Here is a 23,438-nt window from a genome sequence, read left to right on the forward strand (position 1 = left end):
ATGACCTAACACGAAACTTCACGAATACAGCACTCGCATTCAAGGACGCTGAGCACAATCCAATTCCTGAAGGATGCTACTCTACACAAAACTACGAAATCTGACCTACCTAGATGACGAAAAGAAAGTCAACCATAGTCTCTATCGACCAAGGAGTCCGTACGACACCAGATCCAAATAAAGTAACGGAAAAGTGAACGAATAAAATCAGAACTATTTTTTGACTAAGAAACGAGAAAAGCTCGACCGAGAGAGGCTTCATCGCCGAGTTAGCGGTTATACTGGCGAGATCGCGAAGGAGCAGGACCAGCAGTCGCATTTAAATTTACAGCGACACCGAGCGTGACATACGTATCTCGCGCGAGCAATATGTACGCTAAGGAACGGTATATTTATCATGTAAGCAAGCAATTTAGGAGCGATCATTTTTCACGGGGTGCGTCGACTTTGGATCCCGGGGGTCTGCGTTCCGTGAGAGGGGGTGGAAACGGTGGGGTGTTATTGGCCGGCGGCCGAAGACCAAAACGGACATCAACCCTCCTAGAAGACCTTCGACCTGACTGATGGTTTTTGCTTTCTGCTCCGCCACCGCGATACGCTGCCTTCCTCGCTCTCTCTCTATATGCTGATGAACCGTCGATACGATCGTCGCTTCTCCGCCCCAGTGCGTTTAAGTGAACGCGATTAAACGGTAGCGTGTCGTCGGTGAACCTTTTGGGACGAACCTTCCGGCCATCGAGCAAATTACGGCATTTTGTGTCTCTCCCTCCTTTTTTCGTTCAATTTGAATTATTGTTTGCTTTTCGACACATTTTTTAGAACTTCAGGAAGTGTTCAGTTTCATTGATGAATGTTCAGTAATTTCTCCCCTGATACTTAAACATTTCTTTCGCAACCACGATCACTAGAATTTCGAATGAATAATACAATAATCTTGGTAAGAATCGTCACATTCAACGATGATATAAAACTTTTCTTGCCAACATTTTCATGCCATGAAATAGAGTACATTTTGTAGACACAATTTGTGGAGAACAAGTCAACGAGGCACGACTGTTCAGAGACCAAAAAAAAGGAATCATTCCCTCCTAAATAAAAAAACAAAATTTTAAATTCTCGCTCGGAAAATCCTTTCATCGCCCTGTTTTTCACGTCAGTGCCAGAGGGCACGTATAGAAAACGGGACCAAGGTACCGTTAAAAGCTCGTATTGGTGTTGACGCGTTACACCTTGCGAAGTTTGGGTCCGTCGTCGCTAAGCTATTCAACGCTATCCCCTTCTATCTCTCATCTCTGTCCAGATATCCGTGACACGAGACACTGTATATTTTCCCCCCGTTGGCCATTGTGAACGAGAGTATCTACGAAATCGAGCGTCGGTTCGCTTGCACGGCATGAAGTTCCAGCGAAATCTATGGCTCGATCTCGATTCCTCAGCTGGCGCAGGGCGCGGCTAACGGTAACCTGTGTCCGGCGATATATTATGCCAGCGACTCTTCTAACGTCTCTGTTAGCGTGGACCTAAGATCGGAACGAAGATTCCATCTTCCCACCCTTCCACGGGGGATGACAAGCGCGACGGTAACGGTACCCGCTACGCCACTTTAACCTGTTACCCCTGCGAGTCTGTTTGTATCGTCTGATCTCGTTCTGGGTTTCTGGAACTGGGACGTTTTTCACTCGACGACCAGCGGAATCGTCGCACGAGCCAGACGTCGGGGATGCTAATAGGGTTGGAGCACGATTATGGTCTGCTTCAGGACTTGGACTACGAATTCAACACTTTTCGAATTAAGTTCGACTCGGAGGTGATGAACTCCGTTGAGGAAGGTTTCGAAAGGGAGTTTATGTGCTATCTAATTGTGGATATAATTATCGACATTATCGTAAATGGATTTTTATGAATTGTTACGCACAGAGACGTGTATGGTAGGTGCTTTTCTCTAGTCCTCGCTGTACTATGTTCTCGTATTAAGAAAGGTACGACGATATTGTATAATAATTGAAGATGAACCGAGATGTTGATAGACGAATTAGATATAACGACGGCAATAGTGGAGGAATAGAAACAATTTTTATTCGCCAGAAGAATTTCTTCGCCACAATGAAATTCAATGACGAGATTGAACAAGGGAAAGAAGAACCACTTTTGAAAAATACTTCCTGTTGCAATCAAGACTCGCCCAAAATAAGATTCGATAAAGAAGAAAATTCTGCTCAACAACATGTAAAACTAGTACCATCCGTTATTCAGTTACGAGTCATGCTGGCAAGTGGTTGGAACGAGACTTGGTATTTGTTCGCTCGAACCACTAAAAAAAGAAAAAAAAAGAAAAAACTATGGTAGCATGGCGATGAAAGCAAGCCAAGCAGAGAAACCGGTCGAAAAAGCGCATTCAATCGAACTCGCTGAAAGTGCATGCCCGCAGTCGAACCGAACCGATCCTCGAAGTGTAAATACAATTTATAAATGGCAAAAACGCGGCCAACTTCGGTGCCACGGAAGCTGCAATTACATTCCTCCCCCGGCCGCTGTTTCAATTAACCACAGCGAACCTGGCAGCGAAAAACATCGCCGGGAGCATTCTCGAGCCGCTAGTGTTATTTGTAACGCGCCACGCAAAACCGTAAATAAGAGCGATTTTGCCCGCATCGCTCATAAGAAGCGCGGCAGGGGACATTTTTCCGATCGTGGGGACCATTTGCATACCGGAAGCCTGACCAGGGAAACCAGTGCGTCTCACGACTATGGAGAACGAATGGTTTCGATTGGCGAACGAATGGCTTCGATTGGATCGTGTCAAACTTTGATGATATACTCGTGTTTCTTTAAACCAGTAGTTTGGCCATTTCAATCTTTGGCCAAACAACTCAAATTTCATACACTGCAAGGAACTGTATTCTTGGGTTTCTTACACTCTTGAAGTTTATAATAAACAACTCCACGGTACCAACCCCGCACTAGTTAAATTATTACTGTAATACGTTGTAAAAGCGTATTCTTCGAGTTAGCTTCAGACTGTAATGATTATTAATGTAATTAGATTATTACTACAATAAATACACGTTATGTCCCCAAGTTTCTTACATGCTTTATACGTTCTTACGCACATATCTAAACGTAAACAAAAACATTCTCACAGTACTCACTTACTCACTCACTTACCTACGCGTTAACGACTATCAGTGATTCTCTCAGCTAGCGCTCGTCGATTCGACATCGACGACGTCCCCCGCAACGACGGACGGTGGACAAAGAATGAATACGAGCGATAAATAGAGGCGGTCAGCAATAAAATCTTAATATATAGATGGCAGCCGTGGCGCAAAGCATCACCACCCGTGCGGTTTGCGGCTGGACGGTCCGATGAGCGACCTAACAAGGGAGCGGCGCAATTTTAAGCCACATACCAACGAGAATAACGCGCTTTGCCCCCGCGTCTAACCGCGAGCCGCCCCGAACGCGAGATGCCATGTATATTCTAGTGTGCTTTGTAATTCTCGATTTCCTGCGATCCCGCCTCCATTATCACGGGACCCGATGCGGTCGCCTTGTCACCTTTTTCGATTGCTTTTTCGCTGCGCATACCACCGACAGAGTCCTCGTTACAAAGGGATCTCACGCGATACCCGCGATACAGTGAGAAGGGATTATTGATTATGCGCTTACGGGATACCGATCGATTCGATCCATGATCATCGTTTCTTCGAGTTGTTGCGGAGTACTTGGTATCGTTAACCCTTCTCGCGTCGGAGTTGAACGTATTGACCACTCGAGGATGCTAACATCGCTACCCACCATTCCTACGATTGGTTGGATCTGGAAAACGCTTACAGAAGTATTCAGCGAATCGATGTTTGTTTATTTATGCTTGGTGTTTGTTATATTATATGATGGAGTGGTAGTAGAAAGAAAGAGAAAAGGCTTTCAGAGTAGAACTAATAACGATTGGTTAATGTTTTGTTTTACCTGATGTTTTGTTTCAACTTGATATGAAAACGCCTATTCAGCCCTATAGTTTTTGAATTTGACTGCTAGTTCTTGCAATCAATTTCTTCTTAAGATTTTTAATTTTTTGTAGGGGAATATTTATATGCGTATAACAAGATATATCTTCCTGTTGGTTCACTTTTTCATTATTCGAACAAGTGTCCCTTCACAATGTTGTACTTATAAAAAAGGAGCGAAGCACCAGCACATTCAATTTTCTCTTCCACCACCCTGTTTCCGCTTTCAACGAAACAGAAAGTACCTACACTCTGTCTCGATTGTGCATCAAACCTACACATACATTATACACGTCCCTAAAAAGTTTATGACTCGACACCACGCTAACTACGTCGTCCCGAAATCGTGCAAAAGCGCACGTCTGCCTCGAAGCCTAGCTAAACGAGACAATTCCATTCGGAAGATGTTTCGGAGAAAACGATCACGCCTCCCGAACGAATCGGACCATCAGAAATTAATATTTCAGCGATTGAAATTCATTTACTTCGCCCTTCTGCCTCCGCGCCCCTCCAAGCCGTTTGCTAGCTAATGTTCCTCCGCGATACTTTCAGCGTTCTTAAATTACGACGTTTTATCGTTCCGTGTACACCGAAGTTATCAGGAACTGTTGGCCCAGGACCCCGTGCATATTTCTTCTCGCTGAAAATAACGGAACGCCAGGGACGCGCGGAGATCGTAGATAATTGTTAAATTATTATTTTTGCGGGACCGCGGGGAAGAAGCTCCTCGTAACTAATCTGCTGTCGGAAGAAACTGGCCCGAGACGTGGGCGAAGGGGAGAGAACGGATCCACGCGATCTGCCGATCTACACGAGTACTTTGGCCCTGTTTTCCGATCGTGCAACGCGATACAGGTGTCCTGGACAGGGGATGATAGAATCTTTCTAATTTACACGGCGACGGCGTACCACAGTAGGCACAAATGACGTTTTACGTATCGAAGTCATCCGTTATTATCGAATCTATCGTTCAAGTTTATCAAAAATCCTGACAAATAACTCATCGAAAGAGTTGTTAATTAAAAGTAACACTCACAATATAATAGCAATGTCTCGACATACAAATAGGTAACAATGATGGATAACAGAAGTAACGATGTAGCAGGGAGTGCGGGGACAAATGAAACGCATGTCGCTGCAGTCATTTCCCTGATAATTGGTTATTCGTTCCACGATTTGTCCCGATTCCCCTGGTGGATCATGCGAGTTTTTTTTTTTTTTTTTTTTTATCGTGTCCGTAGATCATTTGTCTTCGTTTAGGCAGATACCCGTGGCCTGTCGTTCCTTTAGCCATGGGTAAATTCGAGCGTAGCGTTGGTCCGCTGTGAATCGAAGAATCGGGGAACTGGCGAAACAAAGAAAGGGAATTGGGAAGTGAGACGATCGTGGAACGCGAAGACGAATGGCGGGGGATAATTCGAAGCTCAAAGGGAAGAATTACAGAAGAGGAAAGGAGCACGGTCACGTGAGAATGGATACATAGAATCGCTGAAACTAAATCTTGTACAATTATATCTTTTGTGGGACGAGAGCTTCGTATAAATGGTAATTGTAATAGTTCTTAACGCGAGGTGAGCACGATCAGTCTAATTATATTTGTTCATTCTTCGTATTGTTTTCCATTTTACGTTGATAAATAACAAAAAAACCTGGTTATCCGTGATGTGGTTAACGTCAGTCACAGAATTGCTAAAAACGGGAAGTCAACCAGAAATGTCTGCAAAATATTAAAAAAAAAAGAACTGGAAGCCGGTTACATCGAATGCTTAAAGGGTACGCGGATAACATAGAGGAACAATGATGCAGGAAATACAATAAAATCAGGAACCAACAACGACGCGCATCCGAAGGACGACGAATGGTGCGCTGTCGGCAATACGTACAAAACACGCGATAGAAGAGAAAAAAAAATTTTTTAAACTCGCAGGAAAACAAAAAGATAGAAAAGCACGGATAGAGGGAACACGAGCACGGGGACGGGAATCAGAGGGGGATTGGACGACGGGGGAGGGCCTCTGTACGTGTCTCTGTGCGTGTCGCGCGCGGGCGCGCATTCGTGCAATGTACAAATAAACGTAGCGCACGTCGCGCACACCGACTTGTCGCCGTACAAGCTCATAAACAAAACGGCCGCGTTTTATTGGAATGTCAAAGCGGAATATTGGTATTCTTCGCGAGGACTCCCCAAAATATGTACGCTCGCGGGTTGCATGTTAATGGCGAGCCACGGTGGAGGGGAGTTCACGAGCCTGGGTATCGGTCTCTCTTCTCGCATCCGGTTGTCAGCACCGGTCGTTAGATCAACGGCGCCACCGCAGTTGATAGCCGCTACGAAACTCACCTTTCCATTCTAAGTTTAGTCGGGGCTACGCTTAACCCGGACCCGACGCCTTCCATATCTGACGCTCCACGGGAATAACGGAAATCTGTAGGTGACGACGCGACGCACGACGACGCGACGCACGACGACGCGACGCACGACGACCCACATCTGACGAAACGTGCATGGATCCCACCGAGACGATGGCGATTTTCGAAATGTGCAGCACAAGGGGCGAGAAAGCTGTTGTGAGAATCCATGTTCCGGCGGGGATAGGCACAGGGAGGGAGAGTTTCGAGGGCTGAACATGAATTGTTTAGTTTAGTATTTGTGTTGTTTATTAGGAAGGGGTAGTAGTGTCCATCCTCTTGTGAGATGGAGTTTCTGCGAGTAATGTTTGAGAAATGAATTCTTGAGCATGGTATTTGTACTATTTATTAGAAAAGAGATGTAGAGTCCATCTTTTTGGAATCTATAAGTGAGTTTTAGCGAGTAATTCCAGAAAAGTCAAATAATCATAAATAATAATGAAAAGTCTAAAATACTAAGTAATTTATATATGTGTCCTAATACGCAAGTGAAACCTTTACGTAAATAAGAGTAGCGCAAGAAGAACTATTTCTTTAATCGTTTCCAGTATGAATTATCAACGTACCAAACAACTTTTCATTAACAAAATTTGAAAGTAGATGTTAAATGATAAAAATATATTCGAGTAACGAACGAAAAATCATCGACATAGAGGAACGTTTGAACGTTTCCATTTCTATTAGAAAAATGTCGTTCGGCGTATCCAGAATTCGCAAAGATCCTGACAATAGTTAATGTCGGGACGAAGAATGTATATGGTAATGAGCATCGATCGGTACGATCAGCTGTTGTCCTAATAGCCATCGAGAATCCTCCCCGAGCGAATGGCACAGATAAACCGGGTCTCCCTCGTCTCAAGGGAACATTCTGCGAGGCTCGTTCTCTTATAAATATTGCAAACGCCTAAATAAAGCGGAAAACTGCCATACCGCCGTATGTCAATCCGTAGATCCGACGAGAGTTGTTGCTGGCTGGCGCGCGAATCCGTAATTTTCGATCACCTACGACGTGTTCTGATTTACAGCGTTGGAGAAAGGGAAATTGAATGGAATTGAAGAAATACGAAAAAGGAATGGGACCGTTGTCCCTCGATCTTGCAGGTTTAGTCAGATAAATTGCGATGGATCGAATCAACATTTGTAATAACGTTAGAGTTATCTTTTCAACCTATTCGCTGGCAACTACGAGATGGCTTGTAGGTGAAATCGATTGCGATTACTCAAGGGATAAGTTTATAGCCTTTTGAGTCACGAATTATTGCAAAAAATGTACCAATGTACATCGAAGTATAATTTTAGAGAAACGATAGAGGACCATTTGACGATTAATGGCTCGTACCATGAAAAAATATAAAAATTCCACGAATTTTACAAGAGACGTCTTTTGTAAAGCACGAAGTTTCCAATCGATTGCACGCAAACGTTTCTTTTTAATTCGTCGAAAGTACGCGGAGAAAATAGTGGAGCTCGAACATTCGAAAATTGTCAGGATCTTACAACTTTAAAAATACTAAAGCTAGCGGAACAATAGGAACCCTATTTTGAAGGGCATACAGAAATCACGAAACCAGCAGCCTTGACCAACCCTCGTCGATTTCGATTCGACAGCGGTAGGCGCCAAGTCCCAGGAAAATATTTTATGAAAACGAAACAGCGACAAACGTTATTCTTCGCGGCGAATCGAATTATCGACCGATGGTGGGTTCGGATATTAAAGGGTTTCGACTGTCGGATACGCATGAAAGTCGCGTCGAGGCACGTAACTCGATTTTCGTAACCCGATCCCGTATGGTAATGCGCCGCCGTCGAAACCGGGTTAACGTAGGCGAGAGAATGTTTAACCTGGTCGACGAGGATGCGTATTGTTATTTTAATAGGCATTATTTGATTTTAAAGTTCAGTGAATGCCAGTGTGTTCTTGAAGGGGGATTTGATTGCTTCGCCGATAGGGTCGAACCCTATTATTTCGTTCTCCAATCCCTATTTCCTACCGCCGGCCTTGCAAGCCCGTGGCCGTAGGACGCGTTCGTACATTCAGAAACGGCTACTTTTCCTTTATCCCGTCCCGGAAGGAACGTCTGTCGCAACCGGGGGGACCTTCTTCCGTGATTCGCACGTTCCCCGTGAAAAGGAGCGCGAATCGTGGCTTCTTGGCCACGTTGAAAATAAAACGAGACGTTTCTAATGATTCAGAAAAGCCAACGAGTTTAGGGATGTCTACGTTACCTCGAGGTAGCTTTGTTTGTCAACGCGTTGGTGTCAAGGGTGTTCCGTTGGAGTTCTATGGTATCATCGACGCGAATATTGAATTTGAAAAATTTCCAAATAAACAGGTAATCATGTTTAATTTCATTCGGATTTATTGTTCGCGCAGAGTGTCGGTCAAAACTGATGTCGGTCATTTCCATGGGACCCAATTAAAGGGGCTTTCAAAGCAGCTATAGGTTTTTAATGAAACACAAGTGGTATGGAATATCTCAAATTTTAGATGGAACTATGCAGGATTAGTAATCAATGATTACTAATCTATATTACATTTAGTAATGCGTTATTTAAAGAAATAGTTTCCTTCGCTATAATATTTTGTTGGTATCCGATTCATTACACACGATCAGGCGCAGTCGAGTCTCGGTCCGAATTATCGGTGCGCTAGGAAAAATCCGCCTGAAGGACCGTGCTTCTGTATGCCGGTTGATTTGCCACAAAGGGGACGAAATAGACTAAAGGGAAGAGGGGTTGAGCCGCTAAACTCGCCTCCAGTAAATAGAGTCTAATCAACTGCGGGTCTTGGCCGATCGGCCAGATTTCGACCTAAAATGGCCCCATTGTGCCGCATTCGTACACTCCACGCGCTGGTATTTCAACTGCACCTACTTCGTTAAATAACGGTACCCGTCGAACTTTCTCCTTCCTTTCCGACATGTAATTTTTCGATACGATTTTTTTAAGGGAACGCACGAATACGTCCATCCAAATTGAAAAAAAACAAAACATAAGATACAGCACGGTACAAATAATATTATCATTTTTGTAGATCGCAGTGGAATAGATCTTAATAAATATTTTGCTAAATCGATGGAACTGTTTTTAACATAGATAAAATTGTAAAATATTTTAATCGAAGTGCCATTAAATTTGTCGTTTTAATAAGAAAATTTACGCTCTTCTTTTGCAATTAATTTGAGCTACGAGACGTCTCATAGTTGTCAATGAATGGATTAAAAAGGATCGATATCAAATGACCCGAAAATTCCCGAGTTCTTTCTGAGTAACAATTTATATCGAGTTCTGAATGATCATAAAGAAAACTAGAAAGCTGAGAGGTGTATTTTTTGGTATTGATACGATATCAAGAAAAAAATAAATAAATAAAAAGAAGAAATGTTACATTTTAAAAGGTGCTCGAAGAACGCAAAAATTCGTGAAAATTCTTTCGTATAGTTCTAGTCCCGATGAACAGGGTAGAAAAATTAGAGAGGACGCCTATAGGGGGAAATTAAATTCGCGCGTCAGTGTCTTCTTGCAACGACGACGTTAACAAAATCCTGGTCCTAGACAAATAGCGGGCCGTGGAGAGTTTCGACGCAAGGGGTCGTCGTCCTTGCGAAACGAAGTTAGACCGATCGGCTCCTTGCGGGGCGAACAGAGCTGGCGAAGGATAATTAAGTAACGCAGAGGGGTGGCACGTTTGGAAGGTCGTGAGACGCGACCACGAGACGCTTCTCCTCGAAACGACGCGATGGTGGGTTTTTTTTTTCGTTTCTCTGTCACAGGGAGAAAAAATTACGCGATGTGTATATAGCTCCAGCGGAAGGGAGCGAGAATTCATATTGCTAATCTGTTTCGACGACAGGCGTAATTGAAGAGAGAGAGAGGCGCAAGAAAAACGACGAGATTCGGTGTGGAGTGTCACGACCATCCGCACTGATCGATCTTTTATCTATTCGCGGAAATTATACGTCGATACATCGTGCGACGCAATATCGACACCCTTGCGAGACTGATATGTGAGCTTTTTGTCTAAGATCGTACTTAAGGGAAGAAAGTATCTTCAAGTAGAGATAAAGTTAAGAATAGAAATATCTTTCATACCTGTTTTGATATCGTAAAGAAGTTTTCATATGTTCAACAATTCAACAAACCTTCTTTATAATATTTTATAAGAACAACACGCTGTTACAATTTTTATCGCTACGCCTATGAATACCTCTATTATTTATTACATAAACCAAAATTCTGCAACAAATATTTCTCATTTTTTCATCCATGACTCCAAGTGGTCGTACTAAAGTCAAACAAGGTTTCTAACCCGATGGTCCGCGAATTAATCGCATAAATTAGTCAGCAGTGCTTCTGTAACGAAACAAGAGACAGATACGACAATCGTATCAGCGCCTTTACCAGTGCAAATTCGCTTTGTTCAATTACATCGGGTGATGCTTGGAAAATGTAAATGCAGAAGGAACGCGCGAGCAAGTATGCTAATATCGTGATCTATCAGCGCGATAGTCTAGCACTAAATCTGTGTTGTACCTTGATGAAAATAAGGAACCTAAAATGAAACGTTCGCCCTGGGTTTGCATTTTTCATTTTAGTTTGCTAATATTGCCACTATTAGCCGTTAACTTTTTGCTTTGTACGAGTCGAGCAGTTCCAAAGAGCGGTGTGTATAACTGCGCGTCTCTTAGATAGTTCTTATTCATTTATACTATAAAGAGATTATAAAGAGGTAAAGTACGTGTATTTGTTTGTTTCTATGTAAATTAAAATTTTTAACACCTGTCAATTTGAAAATTTTCATTTCACAGCATTAACACCGAAGTATTCACTTTAAATAAAATCTGTGGCTAACATTCCTTCGTATCAATCGCGTTTAACCTGGTACAATGCGCAATAAGGGCTCACTTGTCACGGACGGCCAAAATTTGCGATCCAATCGTCCCTAATTTCACCTTCAACGAAATTCCTCTTAAAGGGACCACAAATTCGTCACCGGCCGTTCCACCCTCTCGAATAACACCTCCCCTCGTCCAAGATACATTCTCCAACTCTTCCGTCATCCAGTATCCCTTTAACTCCATTTCTTTCGCGAAGCGGTTCGCACAGTTGTTATTATTTATCCGTACGGTCTCCTCCGACCCCTCCGGCGAAGGAAGAGCGACGGTGTACGCGCTTAATTTCCAAGAGGGTGCCGGGGCAATAATCGCCGACAATAAACGCGAATCGCACTTGATTATTATGATTGTTCGACTCCTTTCTGCAGAACCCTCAAATAACTTCGTTTCTCGTTAGTAGCCAGCCTGCCATCCCTTGTGCCGACGAAAACGGAGGGAGGTTCCGTGAGGTCGAGGGGCGAGGGGGTGGTTACACGCGGGGGTGGACCGAGAGTCGAACAGGAGAGGCGAGCGGGGGACGACGTTTCCGTCCGCGGGGCAGAAGGTCGGGGGGGTTGAACGACTGCGTTGCAATTTGAAAAATTACAGGCGCCGACGCAACCCCGCGCGATACATCCACCCACCCTTTCGCATTTTTGCATTCCTCCTGGCTTCGAGGCGAACGCGTCGCGAGAATAGTTCGCATTCAAGCAAGGAGCATCGACCGATCGACTTTGACTTTTTTTCAAACTTGTGCGTTTCATTTTCAATCGTTCTTTTTCAATTTTTATTCGACCTCCCTTTCCATCGAACGAAACGTTTATTAATTTTGCTCTTCTCTTTTAGTCGGTAAACCAAAGTATTTAATAAGAATAATTTTGTAGTTTTATTTTTGGAATTTTCATTTCGCAGCAGGTACTGGAGCATTGAAGCGACGGAACACGTTCAGCGATGTACCCTAACTGTAATTTTGCGGGCAATCCCCGATCAACTCAACGCGCCGCGCAACCCTCGTATAATCAATCCGGTTAATCGGATTAATTTGTTAGCAGAATAAGAGCCGGTTGTTTTCACGAGATCGCGTGTCTCTGATTCTTGTTTGTTTTTCTCGTAACCTCGTTTGAATACTCCCGCACCCTCATTGCTTGCAAAATTTGTACGGATACGTTTCTTAATGTATTTGCTAATATCGATACCTCGTTACTAATTCTGTCGAGCCTTACAGTACAAGTTGTTATCGAATGTACAGCAATATTAAATGAATACCAAACGAACCACATTAAAAAAACAAAGTGTAATATTCAACTCTCAATCTTTACATTTTATAATATTGGTATATACTATTACTTTATTTTCAATTTCAGTAGTCGTACTTCTATATTATATATTTCATTTTTATAGAATTCGAAGCGTTATTTCAATTTCTCTTGCGTATGGTACGAATAACTATTCAAATACCGACGTAAGAATTTGCATTTCACGATGAAAGTCTGTACACTGGCTTGGTTTCCTTGTCGAGAGATTTTGATGTAAAAACTTTGCCCAAACCGCTTCGGAAAGATCTCTGTATCAGTTAGTCCGAGGTACAAGCAAGATCCTTGTTGATACACTTGACATTTCGTAGCAATTATTATCGCGCCGTCCGATCTTCCCCGAGTCAAGGAACTATATCATACTTCACAACGAAACTTTTACTCCACTCTTCATGGAACTACAACATAAATCTGACCACTTTCCCGATAGAGGAGCCGTTTAAAACAGCGATGGCAAACAAGTTCCAAGAACTGAAACTACCAGGGAAAATCAATCGATGAAGTCGTCCAGTTTTTACAGTGGCGAGCGAAGATCTTCTGATAAAACTTCTTCGTTGAAGAATTCTCTTTTAGGTGATTATAATTATGTAGTCAAGAATACAATTTCAAAGATGGAATACCGTTGAACCTCGAGAAAAGATATTTTTGCACAAGGTTCTAGAAAAAAGCATCTCATCGTAATATTTAAGAAGAAATATTCTTATACAATGTCCAAGAAAAGCATTCTTCCATAAGTTTCAGGAAGAATCTCCCCTGTATTGTCTTCACGGATAAACGCTCTAATACTGACTTGCAGAAGAAACTTATAAGGAGAAGCTCCTGTGTATTGTCTTTGAAAAAAGATACCTTAACACATCCTCCAAGAGAAAACAACTTTGCACGGTGTTGGAAGAGACACGCTCTAATACGGAGTCTAAGGAGAAACAGGAAAAAGGAACAGTCAAACACAGTGTCCAAGAAGAAACTCCTTACACCAATCTTCAAGAAGAAATAATCTCCCACCATTTTTAAGAAGAATCACTCTGACGCAGGCTTCAGGAACCTCCGTCCATGATCTCTATTAAAAGAAAGTATACTCTACCACAGTCTCCAAGTGAGAACATCCTTGCACGATATCCTGAAATAAACATCTCTATACAAGCTCTATAAGGCAACAGCCTAACACAGTGTCCAAGAAGAAACCCTCATACACCAATATTCAAGAAGAGACGCGCAACCTCCACGAATCTTCCTTGCGCAACCTCCAAAGAAAGAACACCCCAGTACAGTTTCCAAAGAAAAAACACCGTCTCCAAGTATCCCAGAAGAAAACACCCTCGTGCAACGTCCAAGAAACAATACCCTTCTGGAAGAGTAAACGCTCTTCCAGCATGTCGAGGAGGATACAACCCCGCGCAGTTTCCAAGAAGAAACCCGATCTTCCGTTCGAACGTCGATCCCACAGTCTCCGATCCACCGCGATCTCCCGATCGACTTAACCGAACAACTTTGCTCTCTCGAATTTTCCTATCGGCTTGGGAAACGTCGCGACGCGTGTTGGCGCGGCGGAAAGGGATACGTGCATGGAGTAAGTCGAGCACTTGTACCGATGGTCCGATCGCAATCTCTCTGATGATACCGGTACACCGCAGCCCGGTACGTGTTTGTCGGAAATTCTCGATTACGCGAAGGAAGAGGGCCGGTTTATTACGAGCACGTGGGAGGACTCGACGTGGCACGTAACACGGTAGGTAGGTAGGTAATACGTGTACCGTGGCGGTGGTTACGGTGTCGCAGGGAACACCATAAGATAGGGTCTCATTATTGTACCTACGCCCGTTCCTAAATTGCCGCCCTAGGCTGGGGTTAGCGTCGCGCAAAGCGAACGGACGGCCTCCAGCGCGACTAAACCGGTGGACCAATTAACTTTCAATTAGAGAACGGAGATAACTCTTATCGCGTCCGCGAGGGCGGATTTTATGGGCCCTTCTTTAACCCCCGGCCGACGTTTATGCCCGCGCTGATACATGGTCCTCGGAAGGGTTAGATAGTCATCGGTATATACATAAAAGTGATATTATCCGATTCAAGAAGCGACCGGTTACGCGACTCTGGACGCTATCGTTCGATAGACCGAACGATGGGGGATGGGGGCGAGGGAGAGCTTCGGTCCTCGTGCTTCGGACTGGTGCAGGGCCACGCGATTCTTCGAGTTGCTCCTCGACATGCTCTTGGCGGAGCTGGCTGTCTTTCGCGAGTTACAAATTATCTACTAATTTTTTCGTTCATTCGTGAACTTTTGTTCACAGTTCTGGTCGCCTCGATGTCGATTTGTACATTTTTATTTATAAACGAATACGAAGATGTGTGATTTTAATATCCTATATGCAACGAGGCACAGCTAATTTCTTTCCCAGGGTTAAAATGACCCACTAATTACTAACATCAGTCTGCTATTTAACTCCCGAAGAAGCCAACTTGCAAAACATCAGAGCCCAAAGAACCCAGAAGCCGTCCACCCGGAAGCCCCCGTGTAACATCGCCTACGTACATCCCGATCGCTCGCAGTGCAAAGGGTTAATCCGTGACCGGTGAGCACCATTAGACCGTGAAAACATCGGTGTGCTCGTGACTGGTCAGCAAAGTGTTAATTGACCCCGGCGACCACGTATCCGATCGAGAATTTAGAAAGCCGCGCCGCGGCAGCTCCCTGGAACCCGTTTTTCCTGGAGTTGGACGAAACAGCCCCTTCGGGTGTTCGACGTTGCATACCGATTAACGATCGCCGGCCCGCGCGACGCTTAGAAATCGTTCGGTTTCGCCTCGTTACCGATCACGCGGCCCAACCACGGACAATGTCAGCTCGGACGTATTGTCCGTCAGCGGGTAAACACGGCAGCTTGGTCGGAGCGACGAGCAGTCCAACGAACACGGGACATCCATATGTATGATTATGAGGACGTTAGGAGTTATCACCGAACGGAGGAGAGAGGACGCTCGTCGGGAGAACGAGAGCCCGCAGCTACGCTCGCGTTTTATGCATTACGCTCACGTGCAACGATACAATAAGGAATCCTTCGTATCGGGGGATGCATGCTAAGTATCAGCTCGCTCGTTGCACCCAGCGACGCTGCCCGCGTCGCTCTTCGCCACGATTCTTTCTCTCGCTGAGCGCACGGTAGCCGCTGTTTCCTCGACGATAGGCTTCTGCCAGCCTGATCGTTCGATGAATTCACGCCCCGGGTTGGTTAACCCCGTCGACGCCACGACGCCGACGCTCCACCGAGCCACGAATCTTTCGCGCGTGATCGAACTCCCGTGTAATCTGTGAACGACCGGTATCTTTGTCGCGTTGCAGGTGCATAGGAGACTTCGTTTCGTTCTTAGATTAGGATTGGTGAGGATTAGAGTAGGATTGGTGGCGTACACCTTGGTTTGTCGTACCGTCGTTTGTTTGCAACTACATCGACACCTTAAACGAGAACCTATTTCGTTTCACTTTCTGTTCACGATGCGATATATCGGCAGGTGGAGATATACGTAAGGTTGTTGTAAGTACTTTGTATGTGTGCTATCGCTATCTGTGTACTATTGGATCTGTGTACTTGGATCGTCTGGAAAGTTCATGTCGACTTTTTGTAGGTGGTACAGGTGGTACAATAAAATAAACATTACAAAGGCTCGGCTTGACTTCAATCTTGAGAACTTAAACCTGAGCCTATTACTTGAATTGAGAAATTATTACATATATACCTCATAAATGGAGTCAAACAAAAATACCCACAATTTTCTCACTTACTCGAAACGATCCCGTTTGCTAAAGGACTATAGTCGTATACAAATCTATTATCAAAACACGAAACTAATGTATGAGCTCTCTATCGTTAACAAAGCGCGAAGATGCGATTATTCAAGGCTCGCGATTAGTCAGTCGCGCGCTGTACCATCATTGTTCAATCACGATCGGTTAGAGCCGGTCATTTGCACGTATCGCGCGCCTAATCAAAGAGAATCATGGCGTCTGGGCAAGGGCGTGGGTGCTGCAGTCGATTACGCGCGTACCTGTTTCTCCCGTCTCGTCGCGACAACGCAAAATAACGCCGGCACGCGTTATTTTCACTCGTCTCCGACGAGGCAGCTCGTTGCTAGCGTCGCGTTTCGCGTCGATTTCTCGGCTATTTTATTACGTGCCACGCATTCGCTGGCGTAATTGCATAAAGACGCTGCGTGAGATAAATCGACGATCGATCGGCCGATTGAGTAACAGAAAAAGTCGCGGTCCATGAATATCCATGAGGGGACGATCGTCCTCCCGCTTTACGGGGACACGGATAAACGGAAATAACAACGAGCGTTGTTTCTAGCGTTTCGCCCGTGGCTCTTCCTGTTTTCTATTTGTCGGACGCGTCGTTCTCATGAATTCCTGTTCGGTTTCTATCGCCGGGGAAGTAGCGACGACTATGTACGAGTCGAATACAAACGCACTGAAAAATGGCACAGCTTGCAAGCTGAATCGAAACGCGGATCGTCGCAGGAATTATGGTTTCGACAGGTAACGCAGCGTCGGAGTGCAGAACAGTCGCGTATAGATGCGGTTTGGTCATTGTTCGAGTATTTTAACTCTGCTGAGAAAGACCCTGATAACATTTATGGCTGGCCACCGGTTCCAATAGTTGGAAATCAATCGGGACGTAGTGTTTTTCCTTACAAATGCTCGAATAAGGGCCTACGAGAAAGAACATAGATGCGAACACTGTATGATAATTATTAAGAAATATTATATGTAATAGTTCATGGCACGATACTGTATATAGAATGTTTCTTTGTTTCTGTATTTTATAAGGATACTTAATCAATTCTACATTGATTATTGTGCCTATTGGTCCAGTCTTGCTCGTTTCAAATCACCAGGCTTGCAGGTAACGGACACCCAGATTGCCATATTTATATTCCATGAATCGATTCTCCAAATTTACAGGTGATAACTCGAACGATTAGCACCAAACGAAAAACAGCATCGAGAGAATAAGACGGATATCGAGGCGACAACGGCGCATCCAATGAGCATCCAATTCAGAAGCTACAAATGCAAATCCAGCTTGCAACGAGATCTCATGAGAAAGAACAAGAAAAGTTTAACGTCCAAGTGACCTACTACCAAATAATTCAAGCCGAAACTACAAAGTCTGCCCTGCTCCGATACAAGAACCGGTATCGCGACCAACGGTACGCTCGAGCACGTGGCTGTTCGAAACACAACAACCGCTTAACCCAGTGAAGGAAGAAGACAAAAACCAAGTATCCCAAAAATTGCGAAAGAAACACGCAACAACAGAGAAAAAATGTCAAAAAAAAAATCACCGACTCGATTCGCTGCGAATCGATACAACCGAACAACCTCCAGTTCCCCGATAGCACGAATTCAATTATTCCCACATCGGTGCCGTCGCCGAGAAGTATAAAAAAAAAAGAATGAATCCCAAAGCGATCCCACCGACGGCCAACACCTTCGACGAAAGCAGAAAGCTCTGGCCGGCGCGACGAGGGTTAAGAATCGGCGGTCGCGCACGTGGCTCGGTTACAGGCCATTTCCGGGGAACGTCGCCCTTGGCTTGCGACAAGGTAGCCTCTCCTTGGCTCGTAGGTGTACGATCCGACCTCTTAACCATCCGGCAAGTGTCATTAGTAGCTATGGGCGGGGCCTGGGTGGCGATACGTGGTTACAGGGAGCCGCGGTTGTGTTGCAGCGCTCGCGGCGCGGCTCGTCAGGTTTCCACCTGAAGGGTGCAGCATGACGCAAGCTTCGGAAGAGTGTGCGCGACGTCGCGTCGCTGCGGGCGTGACCTGTCGCGCGAGGTCCGCGCGCTATTGGACGACAGGTTGTGTCGTGGGCGGAGCTGTTACGCCCGCAACTCGGCGCAAGCTCTCGCGCCCTCTTTCTCGCTCCTCTTCCCACCAGCGACGTTTGTCTCGCTCCCCCCCACAGGGCTCGACGCGCGGCTCACGTTACAAACCCGGTACAGTCCGGTCTAGTCTGTCGTTCGGTCACGAACCAGTCGTTTAGCTGTCTGCTTGCGACCCCCGCGTGATTCGAGCGATCGAAGGGATCCCGTAACAGCTGGTCCACGCGAGAGTCCGAGCCCCCGGAGTTGTTGACACGCACGTGCGCGCGCGTGAGCTCTCCCTCGTACCGACGTACGCGTACACCGAGCTCGCCGGGGCCAACTCCTCCGTGTCCACATCTCGCTACCCTCGGCCGCGGTCCTCTTTTTCGCATGCCGCGATCCGGTTAGACGCGAACGAATGCCTTGGTGCCCCGATCGTGACGCGTGTCGGGGACGAGTCGCGCGATGGACGATGATCAGCCGCGGAATATGACTGTTCCGCGGTTGCGTGCCGCCGGCTTGTTGTTACTTGGTGCGGAAAGGTGAACTTGGTGGTGCACAGAACGTTACGGCAGTGCGTGTGGTCCACGAACGGAAGAGGAGGAACAAGAAGAAAGGGTGGAGGAAATAGGGTGTTTGAGAAAGAAATAGGAGGAAAAAGGAGAGGGAAATGATGCCGTATCAGGTGGCCATGGATTATGGGGGCTTTCAGCGACAAAGCCCGGTCGGGGTCGGTGTCGGTGTCGGCGTCGATGTCGGCGGACCCCATCAGGGGGCCGCTGGGGCGCTCAGCATCAACCCCGCGTTCACGCACTCCTGGTTCGTACCGGCGGACCTCTGTGTCCCGTACAAACAGAGTCAGGGTCCTCTCCTCGAGCCAGGGCATGTTGTTTCTCTTATACTTATTTTTCTTAATACCATTACTACTACGATTTAGTTAGTTACGATGATTTGCTCGGACGTTACGATCTACCTAGCCCGTTCGATGCGACGGAGTCGGGATCCTGCGATGTTACCCGCTCGCGAGGTGCTATCTCAACCCCTTCGCGCTCACAATGTCGCTCTCGATGCACGGCAGTTTCCGATTTTGTGGATTTATGGCGAAAACGCATGTGGAACGTATCTGTACCTCAGAGGGAAACTAAAGAGCTCTCCAGAAGGTCCTTTAGAATTTTGTTTCTGTAAAAATCACTACGTAAAACTTTCCAGTTTAAACGAATCCGGCATACATGACTGCAATTAAATATGAAAGTTGATGTAAAAATTCAAGATTCTAAAACTCCTTTTGGAAAATTCTTTATTTCAAAAAAAAAAAAAAAAAAAACTTTGAAAACTTCAATCAATGAAGAATGCAACATTAATTTATCGCAAATTTGAAAAATTTGAACTTGGCGCGGTTTGCCTATTGAGGTATCACACTTAAACACACCAAAAATCCATAAAATCTACAGTATAGTTAATACAATATCAGCCGTGTGTTTCCCTTACAAAGATTATTTATATTAGATATCTGCCTCGTTCGATGTATCGATGAACCAATCGTGATTAAACGTTTTAAATTCAATTTTAACACAAACTTTTCTTATAATTTCATTACATTTGCAACAAGGTTGATGTGCATTCAAAAATGATAATAATCGGTGCATCTTCGCGAGGGCACGAAGAGGTTAAAGGGTTGAATTTGAGATTTCGCTTTGAGAAAGCTAGTAGACGTATCACTGTTGAACTTTGTTCGTACATTCATTCGTGTCTTGTCAAGCAATAGGAATTGAAGGATGCACATTCATGTAAAAATTTCTGCAAAAGAAGAGAAGCGACTCGAGTACAGCATCGTAAAAGACAAATTCAATTTCGTCGCGTTTTCAAAGATAAAAGATACTTTTAGAGATATCGAGCTATCTCAGTTGATAAAATTAGTTTTGCTGTACAATGAGGATTTCTTTTAAATGTGTGTAAAATTTCAAGTCAATTGGTGCACTAATTTCGAACGGCTTTACAATATGGCGTACGATACGAGAACTGAGACACGGGATTGGACACCAGAGCGGAAAGGGTTAACAAAGTTTTCGCGAACGGAGGGGAAACGTTGTCTTTGATTTGTTACCTCGCGAGTGCTGACGGCGTTAAGTTTGAACGGGGGTGAAACGCGTTTCTGTGGCTGTAGTGCTGCACAGATTGCGAAGGTTGAACCCTCCTGTGTCGTCGACGAAGATGCTGACGGTGATTTGTCTTCTGAGCCTTGACTTGGACGCTCGCGTTCGACAGAGAGATTTGTAACGATTCTTATGAAATTGAATGGACATTATTTAGTGGGCACGATAAACTATCCTTGAAACAAATTGGACGGGAGTAAGCACGTAAATAACGAAGAATAAATTGCGTTCGAGCGAGTCTTGAATTAGATATTTGTTGGTGAACATAAACTTTGTCTTTCGATAACTATATATTTTCAGACGTGAAAGGCATTGAATTTTAGTCGTCTTTATTATAGACAGGCTTGTTTTTGTCAAAGTAACACTAAACCTACCACGACCGGTCAAATAACAAGTTTAACATTTTTGAATAGAATTCTTATATGCTATATATGAATTACATACAATTGTTTCATGCATTATTCAATTTAGTTCCACGTAAAATATTTTTGCAGTTAATTATGAAAAGTATCCCTAAGACTAGTCATTTGTCTTAACCATGGGTGGTTTGCAAACTCATTGACACTGTACTATTGTTCGGTTCACTTATTCGGTTCACTTGTTCGATTTAACACCCCTTAATTGGTCGAGTCCCAGTTTTGAATACGCCTGCTATCAGTTTCAAAGAGAAAAGACGTACACAAATTCGAAGAAACCAAAATGAAACGTCGTTGTTTCCTAAAATAGTTAATGAATTGTCGAATATTCAACCGATCGACTTTGCCAACGACGAAAATGGCTCGAAGCACTCGAACGAAATATGTCGCACCAACCGTTTCCGGAGCTTTCTACCTGCGTCTTAAATAAATAATTTCGCGAAAGTTTTGGACGGAATTACCATCAGCAATATTTCACCAATGACATAAGTGTCATATGTCATCGTATATCACGATGTTCTTAGAATATTTACATTCCATCATCCGAAGGAGAAATTCTTTAACTGCGTTGCCCGATAGTTTTCGACGACGATACAAAAGGGTCACTTTGCTTTGGAAATAATTCGTACGTGAAATTTAACATTGAAATTTAAGAAAAGTTCGAATGAATTTGTATTTGTAAACAGAATGCTGTAAAAAGTATTTTTTTTATGCAAGACCTCAATTTGTCAAAAAACCGACTACGTACTCGTTTGCAGCAGCGAAAGGGCTAGAGACGCGTAGCAAACTGTGCTCTCTCGAGGTAGATCGCGACGATTTGCTCGATCACTTAATCATAAACATCTAATCGTTTCAATAATGCAATTTTCAGCCTAGAAAATAAGAGTAATTTTTTTATACATTTCTATAACGTCATTTGAGACGCGATTGTGCCAGTTTTTGGATTGTTCTCTGTACGCTTTAAAGAGGATTTTAATTCTTGTTTTATGATAACACGATACAGTCCTTGGCTTACATTTCCTAAGAAAATATTTAATCGCGTCGAATAATTTCAAGATTTAATTAAATTCGATAGAAAAGAGCATCGTTTATAGACTCTAATCGATAAACCACAAATGTATAAAATTCTTTACGCAATTTTGAACATTTGGACAGTCCATTTGTCACAATCTAATCCATGGTTGCATGAAGTGATTCCAAACGACGTTATAGAAAAAATGAAACGTGTATAGACAATCGAACGAGAAAGGGGAGCATATCTTGTTTAAATCAACTATTTGATGTTATTACTTCTTGTGCCAAGTATCAAATCAATGAAGATATACAGAAATCGTAATAGTTGTTGCTCGGTACAAAGAAAAATTGTAACCATTGATGTTAGTCCAAATATTGAGTTCCGTTGGTTTCTTAGTTTGCCACACGAAGAAAAATTAATTCGAATAGAACCAATATAATTGAAGCAATAATCGTACATAAAAATAAACCAATCGCTTGAATCGACATCGATTCCCGTTATTTTCTTTAAAACAACCAAAAAAAAAGAATTCCGATTGCTAGAAAGCATGAATTCGTTGCAGTTAGCGTGAAAGCTAAAGTCTGTAGTCGTCGTCTAGGAACAAATATGATCGCCGATAACCCAGTTGCGTGGCTGAAACCTTAAGAATGAAATACAACGATAAGGATCGAATGAAATGTTCGATTCGATTGAAAATTCGTTCACGCGTTCGCGAGCAATTTCTTTCATCGACGATCGCTTGTTCTCGTCGATGCGCTCAGCTCGAGCGGCGCGTTATAATTCAAAAAGAGTAAAACATTAATATGTGACGTACGTAGAGCGACAATGACGTCACGGAGCGACACTGTAAATAGTGCGCCGTAAACTTGACGTTATAACTGTAAATCATTCCTCGTGCGCAGGATGTCGAATTTTTATCAGGTCGTCAATCACCTTTTTCATTGGGCCCCGCACCAAGTGTGGAAACTTTATAGGAAGCGTTCGAACTTTTACGCGAAACCTTCGGTTCCTCTTTATTCGAATCGTGAGATGGTATGGTTGGAAAGAAGAATCGCGATTTTACCGATGGCAAATCGTGGTCGATCGTGACGACAAGAAATCATTTCGTTATTTGAATTAACGATTATTTTAAATAAAGTTTGAGGTATTAGAACTTTCAAATCATAACGATAGTATTTAATTATTTTTAACTATTTTTAAACGTAATTGCTCCTGCTCTTCAACATTAAGGGAAAAGTCATCCACCGTATCATAGTCCCCATTCCATTTATATTTACAAAAACTTTAGATTACCTGTACCGTTCGATAGAGAAATTAAATTTTTGAACCACTCATTTTTAACATATTTGAATTTTTCATTCAAACAAAAGTGTTTTCTTCATTCTAC

General features: G+C 43.9%; 1 protein-coding gene across 3 annotated transcripts in view; it reads left to right on the forward strand.

Moving 5' to 3' along the window:
* LOC128884810 (protein trachealess) overlaps positions 1–23,438 on the forward strand; it is a 172,374-nt gene that overhangs the window by 112,442 nt on the left and 36,494 nt on the right. Inside the window, exon 1 of one of the 3 annotated variants that reach the window (XM_054138451.1) lies at positions 17,145–19,349. The exons of 1 other annotated variant lie outside the window; for it this stretch is intronic. In XM_054138451.1, coding sequence (XP_053994426.1) covers positions 19,138–19,349 — 212 coding nt within the window. In that variant the 5' untranslated portion in view covers positions 17,145–19,137. Of the gene's footprint in view, positions 1–17,144; positions 19,350–23,438 lie in introns of those variants that run through there. One more of the 3 variants, XM_054138452.1, reaches the window with a different exon arrangement.

This window comes from Hylaeus volcanicus, chromosome 2, assembly GCF_026283585.1.
Source record: "Hylaeus volcanicus isolate JK05 chromosome 2, UHH_iyHylVolc1.0_haploid, whole genome shotgun sequence".
NCBI lineage: Eukaryota > Metazoa > Arthropoda > Insecta > Hymenoptera > Colletidae > Hylaeus > Hylaeus volcanicus.